This window comes from Vitis riparia, chromosome 16, assembly GCF_004353265.1.
Source record: "Vitis riparia cultivar Riparia Gloire de Montpellier isolate 1030 chromosome 16, EGFV_Vit.rip_1.0, whole genome shotgun sequence".
In the NCBI taxonomy this organism is placed as follows: domain Eukaryota; kingdom Viridiplantae; phylum Streptophyta; class Magnoliopsida; order Vitales; family Vitaceae; genus Vitis; species Vitis riparia.
Window position 1 is genome coordinate 9,935,473 of NC_048446.1, and position 24,821 is coordinate 9,960,293.

The following is a 24,821-nucleotide window of genomic DNA, read 5'->3' on the forward strand; positions in this document are numbered from 1 at the left end:
GAGCCAAGGGGTATTTAGTTTTTTTATATATATAGCATTAGAGGAGCTGGCAGCACCCGAGAAGTGTGGGGGGGACCCCTCTCCATGCGTGGGACCAGCTACAAGAGACAGAGAAGCCATGCTGCTGATGTGATGAATAGCAAAGGAAGCAGGTGATGACTTGTCAGAGAAGGTAGGAACCGGCTAGGGAAAAAGAGAAAGGGAGAAGGGAAGAACTCAAGGGTTTTCTCACAGATTTTTGCTGGAAAAGAGCTTTCTAGGTGCGTGCTTTGTGGTTTTTTTTTTTTTTCTTTTCTTTCTTCTTCTGTTCATGTTTTTCATTATATTTTCATATTCATGCATTCGCCTTGTTGTTTTAGCTTTCATTCACCATTTGAATGTGATTGCTATGCCATTTTCTCATTTTCTGTGATTTCACTTGAGGCTATAACATTTATGGGTTCATATGCTTCATGTTACCCTACATTTTTTTTTCTGCCATACATGTTATTTTAAATTGGTGAGTTCATTGTTGGGTTGTGAGGCTAAGAACGGAAAATGCTGAGTGGCCTTTACTAAAAGTGAGCTGTGAATTCCCTTATTATTATTGCTGGTTCGTGTGGGTTATGTCCATGGATGAGCGGTTTTGAGGGGAAAGAAGAAGCTAAGAGGAAGGCCACTTCATTTTTGTGGTAGCTGAGAGGAAGGGAGGAGAACAAGAGGAAGTTGAACACGTGGAGAAGTGAAGCTTGGAATGAGGGCCCCAACTTGGTCAACTCATTTCCATTCTTCCCATTCTCTTTTGCAGCCACCTAACCCAATTTAATTTAATTTTTTTACTGTTTTCCTCCACTTAAATTGCCTTTGTTTTTTTCCTTTCACGCGTGTGCACCAACATTCCAATTTAATTCTCTATCTTTATTTATTTATTTTAATTTTCCAAAATTTTGATTCCCAAAACTTTTATCTTCAAATAATCGTATAAATTTCCATTTTTAAAATCTAAATTCCAATTTCCGAAATTTCAATTTTCATATCAATTTATTTAATCATTATCATTTTACTCACCTATTTATTTGTTTATTTTTAAAAATTCAACATTTAAATAACTTCCAAAATTTTCATTCTTAAATTCAATTTCCAAGACTCCAATTTCTTTCAAAAATTAATTTTTAAAATTCCAATTCTTAAATTTAATTTTCAAAATTCAAATTCTCATAATTTCCAAAATTCAAATTTCTTTTAAATTTAATTTCTAAAACTTAAATTCTTAAATTTAACTTTCACAATTTTTACTTCCCAAATAATTTTAAGATTTTCAATTTCTTTCAAATTTAATTTCCAAAATTCCAATTCTTAAATTCAATTCCCAATATTCCAATTTTCAAATAAATTTCAAGAAAATCTAGTTTTCTCTCCAACTGTTTTAATTCCATTCGGGTTTCAAATAATCTTGTACTCCTCTTAATTTTAACAAGCATGAATCTTTTCTTCATAATTCCGGAATAATGGAATCTGTGATATTAATTCATGCAAAATAAACGGGTTTTGGTGGGGGCCCCACATATGTGACTGATCGATTGATTGACTAATAGATCGATTTGATTATGATACATGATTGATTTATCCTGCCCTCTGACATGCATGCTAGAAATTATTCCTAAATTGTGCACTAACCCCTCTATTGATAGCGCATGGCGGATCGTTGCCCAGGTATGTACCCATTTTCCCTCTAATTGTTGTCTATGCATGTCCCGATTCTCACATGTGCATGATCACTCTGAGTATTCATTAATTCCCTCATCAATTGTCATGATTGCTTCATTTTATTAGTAGAGACCTGACTTTAGGGGCTTAGAGGGGTGTTACGGTTTTTACCGTACCTTCCCGATAAGTAACCTAATTCCCGAACCCAATCCGGTTTTTCGTAGACTGCCTTTTCCAAATTAAGGAGTCATACTTAGAGTTTTTCTTTCTTATTTTGTTTACCCTTTTAAAAATAAAACAAAAATAAGTGGCGACTCCAAGTCATTTTTCTTAACCAATAAAAATCATTTTTCGAAACAAAAATCGAGCTCGCCGTCGAGTGGGAAACGCATGAGCCGAAATGCGGGGTCCACAGTAACATTTTTATTTTTTTAAATCATTAATTTAAATTATGAAATTAGTTTTAAAATTAAAAATATTTGTTGTAATTATAGTTTTGAAGATTTCATGATTTTTATCTTATTACTTTTAAAAAATTGTTTTAATAAGAAAATATTTATTTTAATGGTTTTAAATATTTAAATCTCTATTTAAAAAATATTTAAGATTAGTGGGGAGCAATGAAGTAATTTTGGAATGGAGAAATTTTGAATGTACTTTAATTATGTCATTACTCTATTTACACTTTCAAAATTATTGGAAGGTTGGTAAATTAATCTTAGAAATAATGTAAACACGAAAATAATATGAGAAGTAATAAACACTGTGTCTAATTTTCAAGTTAGAAAAAAAATAAAATTTACAAGGTATTTAAAAATTATTTAATATATAAGAAATAATTTATAACATATTTATTATTTTATAAGTAAGAAACAAAAAAAATATTTGCTAAGGTATTTAAAGAGTGTTTATTATATATTCTATAAGTTTGCAAAATATATATATATATATATATATATATATATATATATATATATATATATATATTTGATGATGTCTAATTTGCAAATTACAACAAACCAAGAATACTAATATTTTATGAGGTGTTTAAAAATTGTTTAATATATACGAGAAATAATATAAGTTTGAAATAAATAACAATATTTATTATATATTATGAAAGTTTCCAAGGTATTTAAAAATATTTAATATATATTATGTAAGTTTGGAAAAAAAGAATAATATTTGATGGGGTATTTAAAAGTTTATTTACTTCAAACATGCATTTCGCAATAATAATTTTTAACCATTTATCTTTCAAATTCAATTTGATGGAGAAAAATGATTGAGAAATTCTTTCATATTCAATTTGATGGAGAAAAATGATTCAACTTGGTCCCATTAATAAATAGGTGAGAGAAGGGTGAGAGAGAGAAAAAAAAAATGAGAAAGGTGGGATGACTAGTTAGCTTTTTCATTTAATAGTAAAGGGTATTTTAGGGATTTTCTAAAGGTAATATCATTTATTAATGTTATCTAAAAAAAATAGAGAATGCAAATAATTATTTATTATCAAAATAAATGAGCATAATAAGATTAAATATTAATATTATAGAAACAAATGAAAGAGTGAAAATAATTATTTATTATAAAAAAATACATAAATATAATAATAACATAAATATTGATATTATGTAAACAAATGATAGTCATGATTTAAAATATAATATATATATTTTTAACTCTTTATAAAATATTTTAAAAATTCGCAAGCCATCTTGGAACATTAGTCTATTATGCAATTCCTAGATTAGTTAGACATGCTACCTCATCCATCTCACGAGATAAACCACCTTTCTTTACCACCCAAAGGGAATAAGAATATATTATAATGAATGTAAATGCATTCACCATTGATATTTGCTTGTTATTTACGAGTGCTTTCTCACGTCTAACTCACGTCTAAGGCTCCTTTATTTAGAATGTAAATAGTAAATTAGATTCCTTTTCGAATATTGAAATTCTTTTTCTACTCATAAGAATCAAAATAAGTACTTCTAATCGTCCTATGTCTATAACCTATTTCCTTTCCTATGTCTTTTTACTCCCCAAAATTGGAAGATCATTTCAAGATCTTCAACACATATTTGAGATCTTTGAACATATTCAAGGGTTCAATGTGACTATTGTCACTTTGGCCACCACACAAGATGAGACTTTACCACGTCGAAGTGGTTTTCTTATTACCTTACTTTTTTTTTTTTCTTTTGACTAGTTACAATAAGAAATCTAAATAAATAAAATTTTCTAATATTTTTAAAATTCCCAAAATTTTTCTAATTTAACTTTAAGTTTATTTGATTTAAAAAAGAATGAAAGAAAATTATTTTTTTCATATTTGATTTACCATTAAAAATACCAAAAAAAAAATATATAATAAAAATTATTTAAAAATTTATATATTTTTAGATTATTGAATTTTTATATGAAAAGAAAAATAAATTAAATATACTTGAAATAAATATGTAAATTTATTAGCTTTAAATCTATTTATTTATTTTTCTCTCTATTATATTTTCTTACCCTTATTCCTCAAATTTTTAAAAAACAAAAATAAGGTAAAATAAGTAAAAAAAAAATGGTTTTTCTTAAAATTTTTTTTATGTAAATTCTATATTAAAATTATATTCTTTTTTTATTTAATAAAGTCATCTAAAAAAATAGATTAAAAAAAGGATTAATTAGGTTTTAAAAAATTAAGTAAATCCAAAGTCTTTCTTCCTACGAAACAAGACTGAAATCCTCTAAATAAATATTCACCACCAAACTCTGACACGCGCTGACACAAGGACATTTATGTTGGTACCAATCTGAATAACTGATTTCGGACTCTTTTCGATGGGTGGATTTGGGCTTGGAAAGGAAAAATAAGAAGACAAAAATAGGCCTCGATCAGCCCAATTCAACTGAAGCATCTGCAAATATATTTTGCGGGAGTGACTCAGTTGGTCAAGACCCCAAGTCGGAGGGTCACCGAATTCCAAAGAGGAATGAGACCGGGCTGAGCCATTACACGGTCAGAATACTCGTTCCCGACCACATCTTTTATTTTCCGTTTGCTTTCCGAGAAAAGTGTGAAAACTGATAGAAATTGTCCTACAACTACAAGAGTGTTAGGGTTTGTGTACGATCATCAACCATATTTATCCTTCTAGGTTTATCAACTGCTCAAAGTAGAATAGGAAATGGCATTTCTACATTTATGCTCAATTTTTCATTTTCTTTTTCATCTCCTTGGTTCTCAGCAAGAACTGAGAATTTTATTTTTGTTTTTCTCTGTTAATCCTTACCGAAAATTTGATTTTCCTTTCCGTGTACAACCTTATTAGTTGCTGTTGGTTTCTACTTTTAGGGTTTATGAAATTGTTTTCATGGAAGGGAAGCTGGTGCGTCTGCAGTTTCCTTTGCTGGTGATTTCTTGCCTTGTATTCCAGCTCCGTGCCTCAGATGCTGTAAGCAAATTGGATGTGGTTTATGTGCAAGTTCATGAATTTCCGTCTCTTGTTTTGACTATATACTGAAACTTGAGTTTGGCTTTTAGATCTTGCATGAATCACGGCGGTCACTTGAGTCTAGGAAGGAAGGTACGAATTATCCTTATTTCGTTCTTTGTTTTAGTATTTCTTATTTGGTACATTAGAAAAATATAAGTTGTAGTTACTTATATTTCTTCTATAGAGTAATTCCTTGTTTTGGGGTGTGGCAAAGCCGCAAAAGTAGATCCTACAACTTGGAAAGCCATCATTCGTTTGTGCTTGCAACACAGAATATTGGTACTGTGTTGATTAGCCTTCACTTTTTTACTAGCAGTAAACTGGACACTGGCACAAAAAAGGTGTTAATCTATTTAGCTTAGCTTTTACTTTGAGATGGAGGTGATGGTTTAAGGTTTGGAAACAGATTGAAGGGATACCATCATATGAATTGGCACTGCAGGGTGAGGCCCTTGCCCTCATTTTAAAATATACTATATAAATTTGAAAATAGTAGTCCATTGGAAAGATCATTGGAAAGATCAGTGCTCTTATTTGGGAAAGAAAAAAAAAATAGAGGAAAGCCAAGGTACCAAATGGTCTGCGATTCAGATCCCAACTGCTGGAGGTGTGTTCATGTGCCTGACTTGCTGAAGGGCTTTGAGTGAGAATGTGAAGGCCTAAAGTACTGGTTATAATCCAAGAGTAAGGACTCAGGGTTGAGAATCTGATGAACCAAGGACCAGTGGAGAACACATGTCTTGTACCATAGGGATGACAAGTTTGATATGATACAACTAGAAAATGTTGCTAATTTTGGGGGGTTAGGGTAGGTGTAATCATGTTCATGCCATAATTGTGTTAACCTGTTTAATGATTGGGTCTTGCTCAGGTTTGACTCTTCAAGTTGTCTAACTCATTCACTTAATCGTGTCAAAATAACCTGTTTATAATCCAACCCGTCTATGACCCAACCTGTTTATAACCCGTTCAACTCATATAAATTCATTTGTTTTATATATTTAAAATTTATCAAAATTTAAAATGCTTTTGTAATTATAAATATCATAGAGCTAAAAAATTAAATAACTAACTAAATTACTATTTCATTGTAAAGAAATATTTTATAATTAAACCATTAAATCAAATAATAAACACGTGTAAAATTAAAATTAAAATTTATTTTCTATATTACTAAATATATTATAATTTAAATTAAAGAATTAAACTACTTAAGATTTAAAAAAATTTTAAATTAAAAGATGAAAGTTAAAAGACTTGAACAGTATTTTAAAAATAATATTTTTATATATTTAAAATTTTATATAGGCTAAAAGGGTTATAATCGTGCTAATAGGTGTAATGAGTTAAAATCATGTTAGTGGGTTTAACAAGTTAGAATAGTATTAACTGGCTATCTATGTCAATTCACACACAATTTGAACTACCTCATTTATTAAATGAGTTGAAGGGTTGTATTAGTGAACACATGTTCTTGTCAGGTCATTTTGACACGATGGCCCAATTTGAATGTCTTATCACAGTTGAATCACAAACTATGGCCCACATTTTTTTCCTTTTTTGCTTGTGCAAATAAAAAGCCCACATCTTAGTGCAATTTTGAGACATACTAGCTATTGTAACGCTCCTATAACTTTCTCTAAATCCCTATTGGATGGATTAAACAGCAGCCTCTTTGGTGTTCTTATGTTCATCTCACTGCTTTGAAAGAATGCAGTTAAACTTCCTTGCTTTAAGGAACTCTTGTTGGATGTTGAAGCTTGGATAAAGCCTTATGGATGTTTATGCATGCCCTTGCTCCAAAATGCCTTTTTAGGGGATTCAGAAAGAGTGCCAAAGTCAGTGTTCCTTTGTTCCTTTCAAATTTCACCTGAGACAAACCAACTGGATTACAGAATCTAAAGGAATGTGGAATTTAATTGTTCCCTCATTTTCTGCCTACATTTTTGTTTTTCAATTCAATATAAGCTATGAAATTCTTATTGGATGCAACTTTTTCTGGTATTGCGTGTCCAAAAACTTACATCTGTCAGAAGAAACCTGAAATTGCTCTCTATTATTCTGCACTGATTCAGAAATGATGGTCTGAAAACATAGAAATTGATCTTTTATCATTCATGTTATTTCCAAGTATTATCATTGAAAATTTTTGATTCCTTTGTCAACAGCATTGTGCCCTCCTGATTGGATCACTGGCCCAGATAAGAATAAGTGCTTTAGGCATATAGGAAACCCTCAATCATGGGATGTATCAGAGGCCTACTGTAAAAGTTTAGGGGGACACTTGGCAGCACTGACATCATTCCAAGAACTAAGCTCTGTTCAAAATCTATGTGGTGAGAGCAACAATGGCTGCTGGGTTGGAGGGAGACGTGTCAACTCTACTTTTGGTGCTGGTTGGAAGTGGTCTGACAATACATCACATTGGAATGAATCAATCTTTCCCAATTGCACCAACTCTTCATGCCACATAAAAAATTCAGTTGATTCTTGTACACTGGTGACAAATGGATCCACTTCTCTCATTGGTGAGAGATGCAACATGTCTCATGCTTCTATATGCATGATTGATATAGGTATGCCTTTGACTTATACCACAGTCAGATTTTTGTTCATCTCCATCACATTCTCATGTTTCGCTTTACATAACTTCTTGCTACCATATAATTCATTTTTCTCTTTTTCCCTTTGCAAACCAAGTTATTGTTGTTCATGTTGATATTTCATTTTCCAGATTCTTGAGGTGTTGGTCTTTCATTGTTTGTTCAATTCATTTTATCATCCATAGTGAGAATTTTTTTTTACCATTTTCTTTCAGAGAACAAATGTTACCACATGCACTGCCACAAGGAATATCTTATTATCCTTGCAGTTGTTAGTGGGTTGATCCTCAGCACGACATTAGCTGTTGTGATTTGGCTCCTTGCATATAGGCGTAGCAAGAGGCGTAGAAGATCTCGCAAACTCTCTAATCCAGCAGCATCTGCATTAGTTCCCCCTTCATGGAAGGTTTTCACGAATGAGGAACTGAGGTCAATTACAAAGAATTTCAGTGAAGGAAACCGGCTTCTTGGAGATGCCAAAACAGGTGGCACGTATAGCGGGCTTCTACCTGATGGATCAAGGGTGGCGGTTAAAAGGCTGAAGAGGTCTACTTTCCAGAGGAAAAAGGAGTTTTATTCTGAGATTGGAAGGGTTGCTAGGCTACACCATCCAAATTTGGTTGCTGTGAAAGGGTGCTGCTATGACCATGGTGACCGCTACATTGTTTATGAGTTTATAATCAATGGACCCTTGGACAGGTGGCTACACCACATACCAAGGGGAGGCAGAAGTTTGGATTGGGCCATGAGAATGAAAATTGCCACAACTCTTGCACAAGGAATTGCGTACGTATAAATCCTTAAACCTCTCTTTAGTAACAAGCTATAGATCTGAAATAGCTGGTATTCTTTTTATGCTGTTTGCTTCTATCTTTCATTTTTGAAGCTATGTTGTTTTCCTGAAAAAGATTCATATAAAGATAAAATATTATTCTTTTTTACTTTTGTGGGTTATATTATTCTTAAAAAGGAACTTCTAATATGGTGTAAATCATACTGTGTTCTGGAGGATGATCCAATCATGTAGCTCAAATAGTTTTCTGGTCATTTATTTTTAAGTCGCCTTACTTTAGGGATGAGAATTTGTGAAGAACATCTTGCTTTAATATCTCCATAATATTGGATTAACCATGATAGGTATCTTTTTTTTTTTATTAGAAACAAAAGATGTATCAATTATAGATAAAAAGTACATGAGAAGGATGAAGAGTCCTCCCCACAATTGCAAAAACCTTATCAAAATATAACTATACTCTTCTCAAACCTGGATAAAGCTCCTCTCATTGCTATCCAAACCCTTTGGGTCTACATACCAAATGTCAATTGAGTTGAATAACATTAAGATGAATGCCTTTAAAAGTGACAAAACAAGAGGTCCAAAAATAAAAGTGAAGTAGATCCCACACGTCTATCATCCTCCACTTATCCTCAAAGATTCTAGCATTTCTCTCTTGTCAAATAATGTAAAGCAACGTGAAACAAGTGATATGCCAAAGGGTTTATCTCTAATGGAGCTCACCAAACCCTTATATGAAATGATCATGATGTTAGATATGCTCTTAGGTGGGATTTAATCCATCCTAGCATCTATGCCATAGCCCCTGAATTATTGCACAATGTAGAAAGAGACGGTCAATTGCTTCTCCACTCCCCATACATAAGGTGTATCAATTTGGACTAAGGGATTTAAAAGGTCTCAACTACGGCATGTCATTGTACCTTCTTATGCGCTACTAGCGAAACAAAGATCTTGACCTTAGATGAAACTTTGTATTTCCATAGAAATTTGGTTGGAAAGAAAGGAACGGGATTTGATATGTGGACAAAGCCATAAAAAGTGTAGATGAGTGAGTGAGGATAAGAGTCTTTGAAGGTCTGTTTAACGATAAGATCATCCCAAAGGGTATCTTACTTCCCTATAGTTCTTTGAATTATATCATTTTTGGTTTGAATGTTGTTATACCTCCAACCAGCCTTTTTACTAGTCCCTGATAAAAGCATTAAAACTAGAATCCAAACAACAGGGTAATCAAAAACCAGGTGACCAAAGCATGGGTGTATATGATTTGCTTCAAGAATTTGATAAGGGAATTTTGAATCACTAGACTCCTATAGCTGCAGTAAAACCATTAACTCCCCAATTAGAAAACAACCTAAGTTAATAAAGGGTCTAAAAGAACTTTCTAACAAGTCCATTTGGCCGAAACTCTCCATTTTGAACTTAAGTGTTAATTTGACTACCCCTCAACTGTAATGATGTTAGTTTGCTCCTCCAACCAGATTAAAACATCCCCCTGCACACTCTTGTCATAGCACTTGGCTGGGAACACATCTCTGTCTACCAACTTGTCTTTTTCATATTCTCTTCCCGGTGGGAAGTCAATGTTCTGCATTCACTTCTCAGCTTATATAATAATTGCTTTTAGCCTGTGATTCTTAGACCAGTTCACCTTAGGACACTGGGTGGGATAGCACCCTTGAGGGGTCACTTCCAAACTTTAAAGAAATCTAAGCAGACTTAAACCAGATGCATACCTCAAGACCATTCCCTTTAAACCCAAATATTGACTTTTGCCTTAGGAGAAATGACTCAGGCAGTAGCTTATTCAACTATTCCTACTCTTTTCAACTTCTCTCTCTCTTGAAAGGTGTTCCAACTCAAGAAACCATCTCAAGTTTACAAAAGAGTGGAAAACCACATTTGTAAGTCTCAAACCATTTTACAGCTTTAGCATGCACATTGTGTGTTTATGTATGAAAAAAGAAAAGTTCGCTTGAAAGTCAGCTTAAGGCAATTCTAAATTATCTGGAAAAACTTGATTGTCACTCTCTAATAAGCACTCTAATAGCTGAACTTTCATAACAAGTTAATCATATGATTGGAAAATCACAATTCCAGATATTTGATTCATTTCATATACAACCCATAGATTTAAGAATATTTGAATTTTTTCATAATTTATCAATTTGTATGGATTTTAAAATGAAGCCATCAAATTTCAACTTTCCCCATTCTCCCCCACCCCAACCACAAGAAAAAAATCAGTTTCAAGTCAAACCTCATGCATTCCTAGAGTTGCCAAGTAGTTGAATGCAACTTATATGGTGATGCATTATGCTCATTAACCTGTAGCATACATCTTTAATTTTTTTTGATAGGTATAAATGAAATTTAATAACCTATGGCTAACATCTTTATAATCTTGACAAAATTTCCAACATGTTTCATCCTTTTCCTTGAGCTAAATAAGGTTTGATTCTGATGAAGCTATTGTAGTTGGCAATAGTTTTGTGGGTAACTCTGCATGTCGAAAAAGAGCACCATAATTCGTTCAAGTCTAAAGGTTTGATGTATCGACATATGGAATAAATAAAAGTTGCTCCCAATCTGTTTATTAATTGTTGCAGGCATAGCAACCTTGACCAGAATAGAAGGAAATGATGAAGCAATGGAGTGTGACCATACTCAAATTCACCACTATGAATTTTATTATTGTGGAGGTCTTTGCATTGTTAGTCCCTTTTCTAATGTTTTTCAAAGTCATGATACATGTGATTGCAAAGCAAGGTCTACTGATGTAGTGATTTAATTACCGCACCTGTGTTTTTCACTTGGCAACTGACCTGCTTTTGTCTCAAAATAGGTTTCTGCATGACAAGGTGAAGCCACATGTTGTACATCGGGATATACGAGCAAGTAATGTACTGCTTGATGAAGAGTTTGGTGCACACCTAATGGGGGTTGGCCTCTCAAAGTTTGTTTCTTGGGAAGTGATGCATCAGGGGACAGTAATGGCCGGTGGGACGTATGGATACCTTGCTCCAGAATTTGTGTACAGAAATGAGCTTACAACCAAAAGTGATGTTTACAGTTTTGGAGTGCTGCTGCTTGAAATTGTGAGTGGACGTAGGCCTGCACAGGCAGTTGACTCAGTAGGTTGGCAAAGTATATTTGAATGGGCCACACCTCTGGTGCAGTCTCACCGCTATCCCGAGCTTTTGGACCCTCTCATATCTTCTTCTTCTGCTGATATTCCAGAAGCTGGTGTCATTCAGAAGGTAGTGGACCTTGTGTATGCCTGCACACAGCATGTCCCATCTATGCGTCCCAGAATGTCCCACGTCGTCCATCAACTGCAACAGTTGGCTCAGCCACCTATTGCCAAGTAAAGTTCAATCCATTAACCTGAACCTGTTGTTTTGTATGCCTTCCTCTGGAAATATTTTTTCACTGGGTTTTCTACCCAGTTTTTATTCATAGCATTTCATGTTAATTAGAAAATATTAAAGAAACAAAGCTGGGTAGTTCAGCTGGGCCGATTACTTAGTACAATCTCGAGAAACAAGTTTGAGATGCTAATATGGTTTCAATGCTGACGTAATTATATGAAAGACTTGTATTCTTATGGAGCAGCTTTGGTGCAGCATCGGCCCAAATGTTCTGCATTTTCAAGAATGGTTTTGGCTTCTGGTAAGAAAGTATAGGTAGCATCAGTTGAAACACCGTCCATCAAGTGGAGCTTGGTAAGTAGTTAAACAATTGTGACAAAAGCGATTTTGATGACTCGTATCATGGTCATCAAATAAGGACCTTGTGATGTAGTAATTAGGACCTTGGCGTTGCAAAAAAGAAAAAGGTCTCGAATGAGAACCAAGAAGCAATCTAGGGCTTCTGCTCTAATTGGTTTATCGGAAATCATTGCATTTGGATGATATGCTGAAGTAAAACATAACAAATAAGTTATTTGGTCTTATAGAAACGAAGTTTCACAACTATGGGAAGACCACGGATTGAAAAGTCGGAATTTATCGTCGATATTTCGTCAAAATTTTGGATATCGGTCGGCCTCGATACGTTATTCGCCCCCGATTATCGATTCTCGGGAATATCGTAAAAAAATTGGCAAAATCGTCGATATTTTGACAAAATATCGTTGAAGCATCGATAAATCGAAGATAAATCGCGAGTGGTGGAACGCGTAGAGAAGTCGGAGAACGAGTACAAAAAATCGCTGATTTTCTCCATATATTGCCGATAAAATCGCGATTAATCGGCGATTTTTTGGTAGAATCGCGATTAATTGGCGATTTTTTTGAAAAATCGACGATTTTTTGTTTATTTAAAAAAACTTATGAAATTTGATCCAACGACCATATTTGAATTTTTGAGGATCTGATGACCCAGATTTTACTCGTGTATTTGTAAAGGCATCCAACGGTCAGATTTGTGATCCAATGGTGGAAAATCAATCTTCACTTGATCCAACAGCTATGAAGTGTTTCCAACGGTTATATGAAGATCTAATGGTGAAATTTGAACCAAAATTTGATCCAACGGTTAAAATTAATTTATAACGGCTATTTGACCATCCAACGGTTAGTTTGACAAAAAAAAAATTCCTATAAATACCCACATTCCATTCCATTTCATACATCAAATTTTGATCTTGTTCTATTGCTCTAAATTTTTATTTTTTTGATCTCTAGCAAAAATTTTTAATTTTGAAAATTTGGTGGTGAAGGGGATTAACTCTAAGTCAAGGCTAATTAAGGTATGTCTTACCTTTCATAAAATTTATTTTTATTATGCATAATTCAATTTTATTTGTTATATATAGTTTAATTGATATTATTTAATTTGAAATTTTGTCATATTAACATTAAATTTCATATGGAATGGAAATTGATTTGACATATATGCATATTTAGTTTCATATGAAAATTTAATTCATGCATAATTCAATTTTAATAATGATTCTTATCAAATTCATGAACATGCAATTTTAATTTAATTTAATTTAAATTTAATTCATATTGAAATGTAATTGTAATGTTTATCTATTTCATATATGCATAATTCAATTTTAATTTTAATTTTTTTTAGTAATGATTCTTATCAATTTCATGAATATGTAAATTTAATTTAATTTAATTTAATTTTAATTTAATTCATATTGAAATTTTAATGTAATGTTTATCTATTTCATATATGCGTAATTTAATTTTAATTTTAATTTTAATTTCAATTTTTATTAGTTCTTATCAATTTCATAAATATTAAATTTCTTACATGTTTTATCTTTAATAATTTTAAATTTGATATTAGTTTCATAATTCAATTTTAGAAAATGGCTAGTGGAAGCAGTATCATGGGTCGAGATCCTTGTTGGAAATATTGTACACCTATGGAAAGGAACAAAAATGGAACAGTATGCAATTACTCTGGGTTGGCAATAAAGAGTGGTGGGATTACTCGTTTTCAATTTCACCTATCACATACAGGTCCTAATTCAAATACAAAAAAGTGTCCTAACGTGCCTTCAGAAGTGAAACAAGAAATAAGACGACTTCTAGAGCAAAAAAATAAGACAAAAGCGAAGAAAGCTGTAGATATAGAAGATATTTGATTTGAATTGCGAGACACAATGGGAAGAAGACATAGGCATGTAACTGATGAGGACAATGAGGAGAACCTTGGTGGTGATGATGATGATGTGTATATGTATCCGACTGACATGCACCCTAATGAGTGGCATGCTTATAGAGAGGCGATTCAAGCATCAAAAGCTACTAAATGGAATCGACAATAAGAAGAACATTTTGTAAAAGGCAAAAGAAAAATAAGTATAATATTAATTTGAATTATTACTATTTCTTATCAACTTTATCAATAATATTAAATTAACATATATGTTTAATTTTAATAATTATAATAGGTGAGTCTTCACATCCAACCAATCCAACAAGGCAAATGTGAAAATCGCAAAGTGTTAGATATTCAGATCCATCACTGCCTGATGCACCCTCATTATACAAATCTTTAGTAGCAAGACAGAAAAATATGAAAAATCTTTTTAAATGTGGTGCCATCAAGGAAACCATGGGACGTTTGATTAGTAAGTTCTTCATATATGAGAGTGTTCTGCCTAGTAAAGTAGACTCTCACCACTTCAAAAACATGATTGTTGGTGCACAACAAGCAGGTAATTACTATAATTTTAAAAGTTGTATTCATTTTAACAATATCATTACTATTTATGTAGTATATTGCCACAAATGTTCTTATATGCTTTAATTATATATGGATGGTAGGTATGGGTATAGAACCACAATCTCTTATGAAATCAAACACAAGTATTTGGATATGGAGTACAAAAACATGGAAGCTTATGTCTATATTCAAAAAGAAAAGTGCAAGGCTTATGGATGCACGATTATGTGTGACAGATGGACTGGGCCCATGAAATTAAGCATAATTAATTTCATGGTATATTCAGAAGGTAGCACAATCTTCCTCAAATATGTTGATGCATCAAATAATATAAAAGACAACAAATACATATATGGTTTATTGAAGGATGTGATCAAGGAAGTTGGCAAACAAAATGTGGTACAAATAGTTATAGATAATGGGTCGGCATTCGTGAAGGCAGGGAAGTTGTTAATGAAGAAATACAATCTTTATTAGACTTTGTGTGCAACACATTGCATCGACTTAATGTTCGAAGACATCGGTAAAAGGATGAGTGTTGCAGATGTGATTACAAAGGCTCGAAAGATAACCAACTTCATTAATAACCATAGTTGGTTGCTTGCGCAGATACAGAAGGTGTGTGGTGGAGACATAGTTCGTCTTGGAGCAACAAGATTTGCAACCAATTATATTGCCCTCGACAGTCTTTTGAAAAAGAAAGCAAACTTGAAGAAAGTGTTTATCAGTGATGAATGAGCACAACACAACTTAAGTCGCACATTAATTGGCAAAGAAGTTGAAAAACTTATGTTTGACCATGCGTACTGGGAGAGATTGGGAAAGCTAGTGTCAATATATGAGGCACTATACACGGTTCTTTGCATTGTCGATTCAGAAGTTGTTTCTACAATACCATTTGTGTACGAATTGATTCGAGTTATGAAAGAGAACCTCATTTGACTTAATGCTAAAGAATGGGTGTTGGAAATAATCGCAGATCGTTGGGATAGAACTCTTAAACATCATTTTCATGCAACAGGTAAGTATTATTCATCTTCGAAAGTTATTGGTATTTAATATGTTTATTTCATAACATTCTAATTTTACTTTCGACTTTACTATTGTTGCATTCTTTCTTAATCCAAGATTTCAATATAAACGTGGAGTTGGTACTGATCCTGATCTACGTCAAGCTGTTCATGAAGTCTTTATGAAATTAGATCCTACATTAGAAGGTCTTAGTCAATTTGGAAATGAGGTAAATTATTAGAGTTATAATATAAATTAAATAATTGAATTTCATTTACTCAACTTTTTCACTTTCAATTATTTAATATGTAGATTATACTATTCCGAGATGCAAAAAGAGGATTCGATGATTGACAAACGATTGCTTCGAGGTCAGAAATGGTTCCCAATGAGTATTATTTGTGAATTAATAATTCATTTCATTAGCATATTATTGTAGCTTTCCAATATAAGTATTGATATCATTTATTTGGTTATAGCTGAATGGTGGTTCATGTATGGAAATCATACTCCTACATTAAGAAGGTTGACCATCAAGGTTTTATCGCAAATTGCATCGTCTTCAGCTTGTGAGAGAAATTGGAGCACATTTGCCTTAATTCATACAAAGCAAAGAAATTGGCTTGCTTTCCCGATGCTCCAACAATTAGTTTTCTATTGTTATAACATGAAACTAAAGATACGTGACATGGAAGCAAAAAATGACAAAGTTGTAGAGAAAGATTACCTCGATTTACTTGACATTGCAGTTGGGGTTGGTGAAGAAGAAGAAGATAATTCTACAAGAAAATTGACTTTTAGCGACAAAATATTTTGTCACTGAAAGTCTAAATTTCGTCTACAAAAACATTCCCCAACGAAAATTCTTTCGTGCCTTGTTCGTCGCCCTAGACCCGTCGCTAAAAGTTTCATGACAAAAATCTTATTTCGTCGCCCAAAGTTTTCCTTGATGAAATAAAATTTTGTCATTGAAGGTGTTTTCCAACGAAATATTTCATCGACAAAAGTAAGAATTTTTGTCACGAAAAAAATAAAATTTGTCCCAAAAGTCGTCAATATTTAATGCCGACGAATTTTATTTTTATTGCCAAATATTTTTGGTAACAAATTAATTTCGTCGGTGATAGTCTACCATCTTTGTTAGTTGTCTTGGCCATGCCCCAGGCCTTCGCCATTCACCCACAATGCTAGCTCACCCATCAAACATGTGACCAAGCTCTGATACCACTTGTAAATCGAGGTGCTCCGTACTTCCCAGTGGGTCACTCATCCTAAGATTTCTTTGACTGCAGCACGCTTAACCACAGAGTATTTTATGACAAGGCCCCCATTTGTTCTGAAAACCAATTGGTGATCAGAATTGGGACCTTATATTATTTAAGGTCACTCTCCATAGTCGACATGAATTTGACTTGAACTCAATTATACTCAACCCAAAATCATGAAAGGGTGTTAGATTCAAGTCATATTGACAAGTCATATCAAATTTTGTCACCTTTAAACAAACCTAATGTTGAATGAGAACAAATTAGAGGACTATAGTTTATTAATAGCTAGAATAAATTCAATTCCAGACTTATGGATTAAAGTGATAAATTTGAAATATAAAATAAAAGTATAATTGAAAGACAATGTTAGGAGAATGCCAAAGTGTAATACTCATATTGACATTAATAAAATAATGATCAAAATGAAATTAGGATTCTACATCATTTTTTTTTCTTTCCCTTTCTCATCTATTCCAAACAAAAATATCAAACATAATGAAACACTATAAATATAAATCATATAATAATTTATGATATATTTCAATTATTTTTATAACTACATTTGTTTTAAATATTTGATTAAAAATGCATACAAGTATAAAAACTCCTTTACAAGTTAGTAGCCATAGAAGTTACTATTTTGCGGTATAATTTAAGATTTTATTCTTAATAACTGATCAATTTTGATAAATTAGTAATTAATAATTAAAAATAATAAATATATAATTGATCAATAAAAAATAAAATAACCAATTATTAATAAAGATGTGGTTGAAAACTTTTAAAAAAACTTTATATTTATATAGAATTTCATATGTGCTATATATATCAGACATTTTTTATTTTGTAAATATGAAAATAGAGCTAGGCATATAGTACTTACAATATATTATATCATATAATATTTAACTTATACTTATTTATTTATTAATAATATATGATATCTTCGTACACATAAATAATATTTGGAATTTTATGTAGGTATAATGTTTTTATAGATACTAGACAATTTATTTGAGAAAGTTAATTCTGATCAATTATTTAAAAACCAAGTAATAATTAAAAAAAAATTATTAATTTAAACTAGGTAACTAAATGTTAGTATAAATTTACTTCTTGAGTGGATAAGGTATGATTTTGAATAAATTTACTTATTCATAGCTAACATAAATTTAATACTACATTGGACTTGTATGGATAACTTTTACCTAATATAATAAAAATCATTTAGTAGTATTTATGTATGTGTAGCACCATATAATAATATTGAAATTTAAATAAATTGATATCATAGGATGTAATCTTACATATCTTGGATTATCTATTGTTATTATTTATATATATATAAATATAAATAACATATTACACTATAAATATTAATTGCTTAAAGAATTTACATTTTTGTTATTTCATAATAGAACATTTAAATTTAAATAAATCTACATTCTAGTATTTAATTTTGTGGATCCTTAATTTTTATTATTATTTATATAAATAAAATATTATAGTATAAATATTAAGTGTCAACAAATATATATTGTATTATTTCATAGTATAAATAATCTACTTATTTATTAATATTCTTTATTAATATCACAATTTAATAACATTATTTGGTGACAAAATTACTCAATTTGTCAGGAAATAATATAATTACTGACGAAACCATTTTGTAAGCAAAAATAGATAAAAGGTTGTAACTTTTAGTGAGGAAATTATTTTCATCACCAAAAATTATAATTAGTGATAAATATTTTCGTAGGGAAATAGTTTATTTTTGTCACAAAAGTGTTTGCGCAAAAAAAAAAGCGCCAAATTTTCCCGCCACATCTTTTAGCGACAAAAATTTCAAATTCATTACGAAAAGTTTGTAGAAAATTGGCATTATTGACAACATCTAAAATTTCATCGGTAAAAGTTACTTTTAGCGACAAAATTAGAATTCGCCCTTAAATTTTTGTCACGAAAAGTACATTTTCTTGTAGTAACCAATTGTTTCAATGGGTTAGACCTCTTTATTTAGATGATGAAGATGGAAATCCCAACCCACAAATTGCTGCACATGTCCGAGAAGCAGGTGTTGATGTTGATCAGGTGTTATCCAAAGAAGTTCATACTGATAGTTTCAGCCAAGACACAAGAGATTCATTTCCACAAGGAATTTCTTTGCCGACAATCACTTCTCGACCTTCTTTTGACTCCACAAGTGTTGAACATAGTAGTAAACCTAGTGCTACTGGTACTTTCGCTTCCGGTTATGATGGTTCAAGAGGAGAGGGGACCAATGATGGTAGCAACCCTGGAAATGATGAAGGGGATGTTAGACAACAACAACAAAGTGGACAACCATTGGCATTTACTAGTGAAGATGATTTCACACATTGTACTCAAGATGAAGACCATGGCTCTAGAAGAGCCGGTCCAGGTGTTGGAGTCATTGGAAAGCCATATAGAGGAAGACAACGAAGGATGATGCCATACAACGAGGACTCATTGTCGGCCAGTTTTGAATCAATGAGTGTAGAGACTCAATTTAGTGATTCATCAAACGAAGCCAACATTTATGCCCCTTATACAATGAGTTATGGTCAGCCTCCTCCAAATCTTTCAAGTTCCACTGATGAAGAGTATGAAAGGTATAACTATCCTTCTTCTACACAATTGCCATACTACCTTTCACATCAGATACAACAACAAGGATTTCAAACGAGCACATGGGAAAACCCTGGATTTCCCATCCATGGACAGGTTGTCGGTAGGACTCAAGAAATTTATGCATGACATGTTCGTACATACAATCAATACTATTGAAACTCCATGTCCTGGTATGAATATTGTCTTCAACAAGATGGGCTCCCTTCATCTAACAATATGATGGAACCACATTGATCTTCATTTTGGTATTAAGGACCATTGCAATGTCATATGTATTATGTTTATGTGTAAATTGTTTTCATTTAATAAAATCAAATATTTCTTAACTCAATTCTAACTTTCTAAGTGTACAATTCCAAATTTCATATTTTCTATTCTTAAAATCCAAGTATCGTAAACTATTTACCAATATTTTTTTCTTTGACCATATTTATGTCAATTACACTTATAAAATAACTTTAACATGTATATTCTTGCTTATTTTATCATTCTTTGGATTTTTCTAAGCATTCCCATCAATTTTGGATAATTTTTGTCTCACCGATATTTGTTGAAAAATATCCATCGATATTTCTCTGATATTTTCGATATATCCGTAAAATCCAAGTACTGATATATCTGTATTTACCGATATTTCAATCCATGGGGAAGAACAATTCTTTGTAGACTTCTAGTATGGGTCCTGGTTCAATGTCGACACGTCAAATATCAGACTGACAATTGAAAAAGCTGAAATATATAATTGGAACAAAAACTGTGCAAATTAGCATGAGTGAATGGACCTCAACATGGGTATCTTTCGTAGCTTCTACGCACAAAAGACCTATATAGGATGATAGACAAAAAGTTCTAATTATAAGATGAAAACCATTTGGTAGTTATGTACAAGCTCACAACAGCACTAGCTAAAAATGAAGGCTCTAGCATAACTCACTCTCCTCTTCATCACTAAATGCAAGCCATACATCTAACTCAAAATCACAAATTGTGACTTCTTGGAACAAATTTCAAATGAGGGCTCTCACACTTTCCACTTTAAGTGAGAAATATATGTTCAGGACAACCAAAAAGAAAATACAGTTAACAAAATATGCAATGCATCACTAGAAAAAAGGACGACTCAACGAATGATATTTTAGGTATGTGCTCTTCGTTTTTCGCCCACGACCTCACTATACAAAATTCGGGCAAATCAACGAGAGCTCAGGCAGTGAAGTGCTGAAACTCGGCCAAGCTAGTTCTAATACCCTACTCAGAACTTTCCTGCTCAATGAAGGCTACTATCAACCACTTGTCACGGACCATGCAACACTAAGGCATCATGGGGTGACAATTTGGCCCTATGAGTGACCTAAGACGATAACAAGGTGGCACAAGGGCGCAATACCTTGAGCAAGGAGATGACTGGAGAGTCGTGGGTATAATGCCATGACTCGGATGTGCTGACCAAGAAAAGGGCTTGGCTCGCACAAGGGTTATTGTGCATAGGCGGATGCAATATCAACACAAGGAATAAGAAAACAAGTTACTTCGGAAGGGCTACAACACTTGGGCAAGTGCATGGAGCCGTGCACATAGGCTGCACATAGCTCGCACGCACATGAAGTGCACGAGACACACACAAGCTGAGTGCACAGAAAGTGCATGGGCTGCACACATGAGACTCCTAATCAAAGTAGGAGACTGAGTCCTAATGCCTGAAGGAAGAAACTCCTAATGCACGAGACTCCTAGTTTGGATGGGAAACAAAATCTTGATGCACAAGGAGATAGAGTCCCAAAGCAAGAGAACTCGAGAATGAGTAGGAGGCCTTATTTCCATTGTAATTATAATTGTAGTTTGAGAAGGAATCAGAGTCCTAGTGGGAATGGTTGGTGCCATGGCCTATGGGGAAGTGTCCTAGTTGAACTAGGATGAGGAGTTCTAATCTAACAAGGAGTGGGTGGCAACCACTCTATAAAAGGGGAATGGGAGAACCTCCTTGAACACTTGTATATTCACATAATCATATAGAGGGATCTAAAGAGAGAGAGATCTTGAGAGAGCATGAGCTCATCGATGCTATTGTAGGAGCCTTGCTAATTCGTGTCTTGTATTCTTATTCGGGATAATTATAAAATACAAGTTGGGGGTGGTGCCCTGTAAACTTGTGTGTGCTTGTGTGGGTTCTTTCATTTAATATTGTGTAGGTTGTTGGGAGGCTGGCTTAGAGGGATGGCTAAGTGCCGCACATACGCCAAAATTTGGTGCTAGATTTTGTGTGTGTGATAGTTGGTATCAGAGCTTGATGGCCGCAAGAAGCAGTGCCATAGAGGTAATTCATGAATAGATCGCATGCATGGAGGCATATATGGGGGATTCTCTTGATGGAGACACCACTCTCTCGAAAAAAATGGTTGATGCTCTCATTGAACTCAGTGTTTAGCGAGGCATGCTTGAGAACCGTAATAAGTTATTGAAGGAACAAATGGCCTAACAACTATATTGGAAGGGTTCAAAGGCAAGATCGAATCTCTTGAAGGGGAATTTGTGATTTTGAAACAAGCTGTTGTTCAAGGAGCATCTGCAACTTCGAAACTAGGCCCACCTAAGGTGTGAGTTCCTGAACCCAAACCCTTCAATGGGATGCAAAATGCTAAGGATTTGGAGAATTTTCTTTGGGTCATGGAGTAGTATTTGAGGTTGCCTATATTCCTCCAAGAGAGCAAGTGACCCTTACTACCATGTATCTCTCTGGAGATGTGAAGCTATGATGGCGCACAAGATTGAATGATAATGCTAAATTAAGAAAGCCAAGGACCAGCACATGGGAGACACTTAAAAAGGAGTTGAAGGATCAATTCCTTTCTTCTAATACAACTTGGATGGCTTGAGAGTCCCTTAAAAGGCTAAAACAAACAGTAACTGTTATGGACTATGTCAAAGAGTTCAACTCTTTGATCCTTGATATCAAAGACATGTCAGAAGTTGATAAGTTATTCAACTTCATCTTTGGGTTGCAAGGGTGGGCACAAACAGAGTTGAGACGCCAAGAAGTGCAGAACTTACCTTCAGCCATAGCAACAATAGATTGCCTAGTCAATTATCGATTAGATGCTTTGTCTTTTGCAAGTCAAAAAGGGAAGGGATAACAACAGCAAAGACAAAGCAAACAAGGGGATCTAAAAACTCCAAGAATAATGGAGACAAGAAAGGGAACAAGGGTGAGACGACTCCAGCCCAAGGGGTAGAGAGGTCTAACGCAAGGCAAACAGCCAAGGTAGTGGGTTGTTTCATTTGCAATGGTCCGCATCGAGCCAAGGATTGTCCCAAGAAGGAAAGACTGAATGCCTTGGTGGCAGAAAAGGAGAATGAAGGCAGTGAGTCAGAAGTCACTCCAAGGATGAATCCTCTTCAATTGTTGAATGCGATCCAAGCACAACCAAATCATAAAGGGTTGATACATATAGAGGTTGAGTTGAGTGATCAAAAGGTGGTGGCTTTAGTGGACAGTGGGGCAACCCACAACTTTGTTGCGACTAGAGCAGTAACAAAATTGGGTCTAAAACTATGCAAGGATGGTAGTAAGCTAAAAGTTGTGAATAGTGATGCATAGGAAACACAAGGCTTGGCCTAGGATGTGGTAATCCAAATGGGAGGATGGAAAGATATGGTAAATCTACTCAACACCCCTTCAGATGACTTTGACTTAATCTTGGGGAATGAGTTCTTTGTGAAGGCAAAAGTGATGGTGCTGCCACACTTGAATGGGGTGTTTTTCATGGATGAAACTCAACCTTGCTTTGTGAAAGGATTGAGTAAGGTGCCAAAGAAGGGTAAGTCATCTAGAGAGAGTAGACTCTCTGTCATTCAAGTGGAAAATAGACTAGAAGTGAGTCAGAAAACCTATGTTGATGCATTGATGGGAACCAAGCCTGACTGTGACAAGGGAATTCCTTATGCTAGCTTGTAAAAGGTGCATGAGTCCACTAATGAAGGATATCATGACCAGGAAGATGAGATAGTGCAAGCTACACAAGAGTCCCAAACTAAGGCATCATGCAACACTAAGACATCATGAGGTGACACCTTGGCCCTATGAGTGACCTAGGACAGTGATTCGTTCCCAATTGGTGTATCAGCTAATTCATGTCCTCTCAATGGTCCCCGGCATCAGCGCCATTTGATTTCGTGCCCAGCTGGTGTATGTCCTGTTGATTGGTGCTCAATCAACTGGTGTACCTTGATTTTGGTCCTCAGACGGGAGTAATCAAAAAAATTTATAACCTATATCACCATGTACTAGGATAGCCTCAGCTAGCATAGCATAGTGGCTCTAGGATCGTTCACTGGGATGGGTTTTCACTTCACAATTGATATTAATTCAAAGTTGAATTGGTGTTTTTTCATTTCAAGGTTAGCTTTAAAAGAAAACATAAAGATGTTTGAAAATGTTGGTTTTAAGCTAACAAAAAATAGTAACTGATTTTAATTACAAAGAAAAGCGTTTCTTGGAGTTTCAGATCACTAGGCTTAGGTTCCTTATACAAAAAGGGAGTTCGGGTCACTTTAATCTTTTCCTCGCATTGGGGATTTAACATATAGTTATTTCCTGAACCGGTGTGGTACAGATGCTTCCCTTTAATGGGTTCAAACACTAAATCCCTCTCACTGATGCATCTTGCAATGGCTCGTGCCTTTCACCTAGCATTTTCCATTCAAAGTGATCCTTAACCTTGGATTACCCTTCAATAGCTCGCAAGAGATAACTAATGGATGTCTCCTTAGAGTCCAAAAGCTTACCAAGTGTTGGCTATTCTAGAAAATCCTACCTTTAAACCACCTCCCAAAGGCTTGCAAGAGATAAACTAGTGTATCTCAATGAACGGAGACCACTTGCCTTACTAAGTGTTAGCCCAGGTGATTTTAAGGAGTTTTAAGTTAACTAAAAAGATAAAAACCATTAATGGGTCACACTTTCTCTCCATTAAACACTGAAACAACAAAACTTCCAATTTTTGCATTCGGAAACTTACCCGGCTTTCTTCACTCCAAGAGACAAAGAGCCTAGCCACTCATCCTCTGAGGAAACATCCTCATAGTTTGTTTGGCTAGAAATAAAAATAACGAGAAA

The 24,821-nt window shown here is 33.7% G+C and overlaps 1 protein-coding gene across 1 annotated transcript; it reads left to right on the top strand.

Annotated features, from left to right (window-relative positions):
* The first annotated feature begins 4,591 nt into the window (after nt 1-4,591).
* Nucleotides 4,592-12,196, top strand: LOC117933774 (C-type lectin receptor-like tyrosine-protein kinase At1g52310). The gene is made up of 6 exons (XM_034855304.1): nt 4,592-4,702; nt 5,039-5,138; nt 5,228-5,270; nt 7,349-7,756; nt 7,999-8,569; nt 11,428-12,196. The coding sequence occupies exons 2-6, from the start codon at nt 5,058-5,060 to the stop codon at nt 11,951-11,953; spliced, it is 1,629 nt and encodes a 542-aa protein (XP_034711195.1). The 5' UTR covers nt 4,592-4,702; nt 5,039-5,057; the 3' UTR covers nt 11,954-12,196.
* The last annotated feature ends 12,625 nt before the right edge of the window (nt 12,197-24,821 follow it).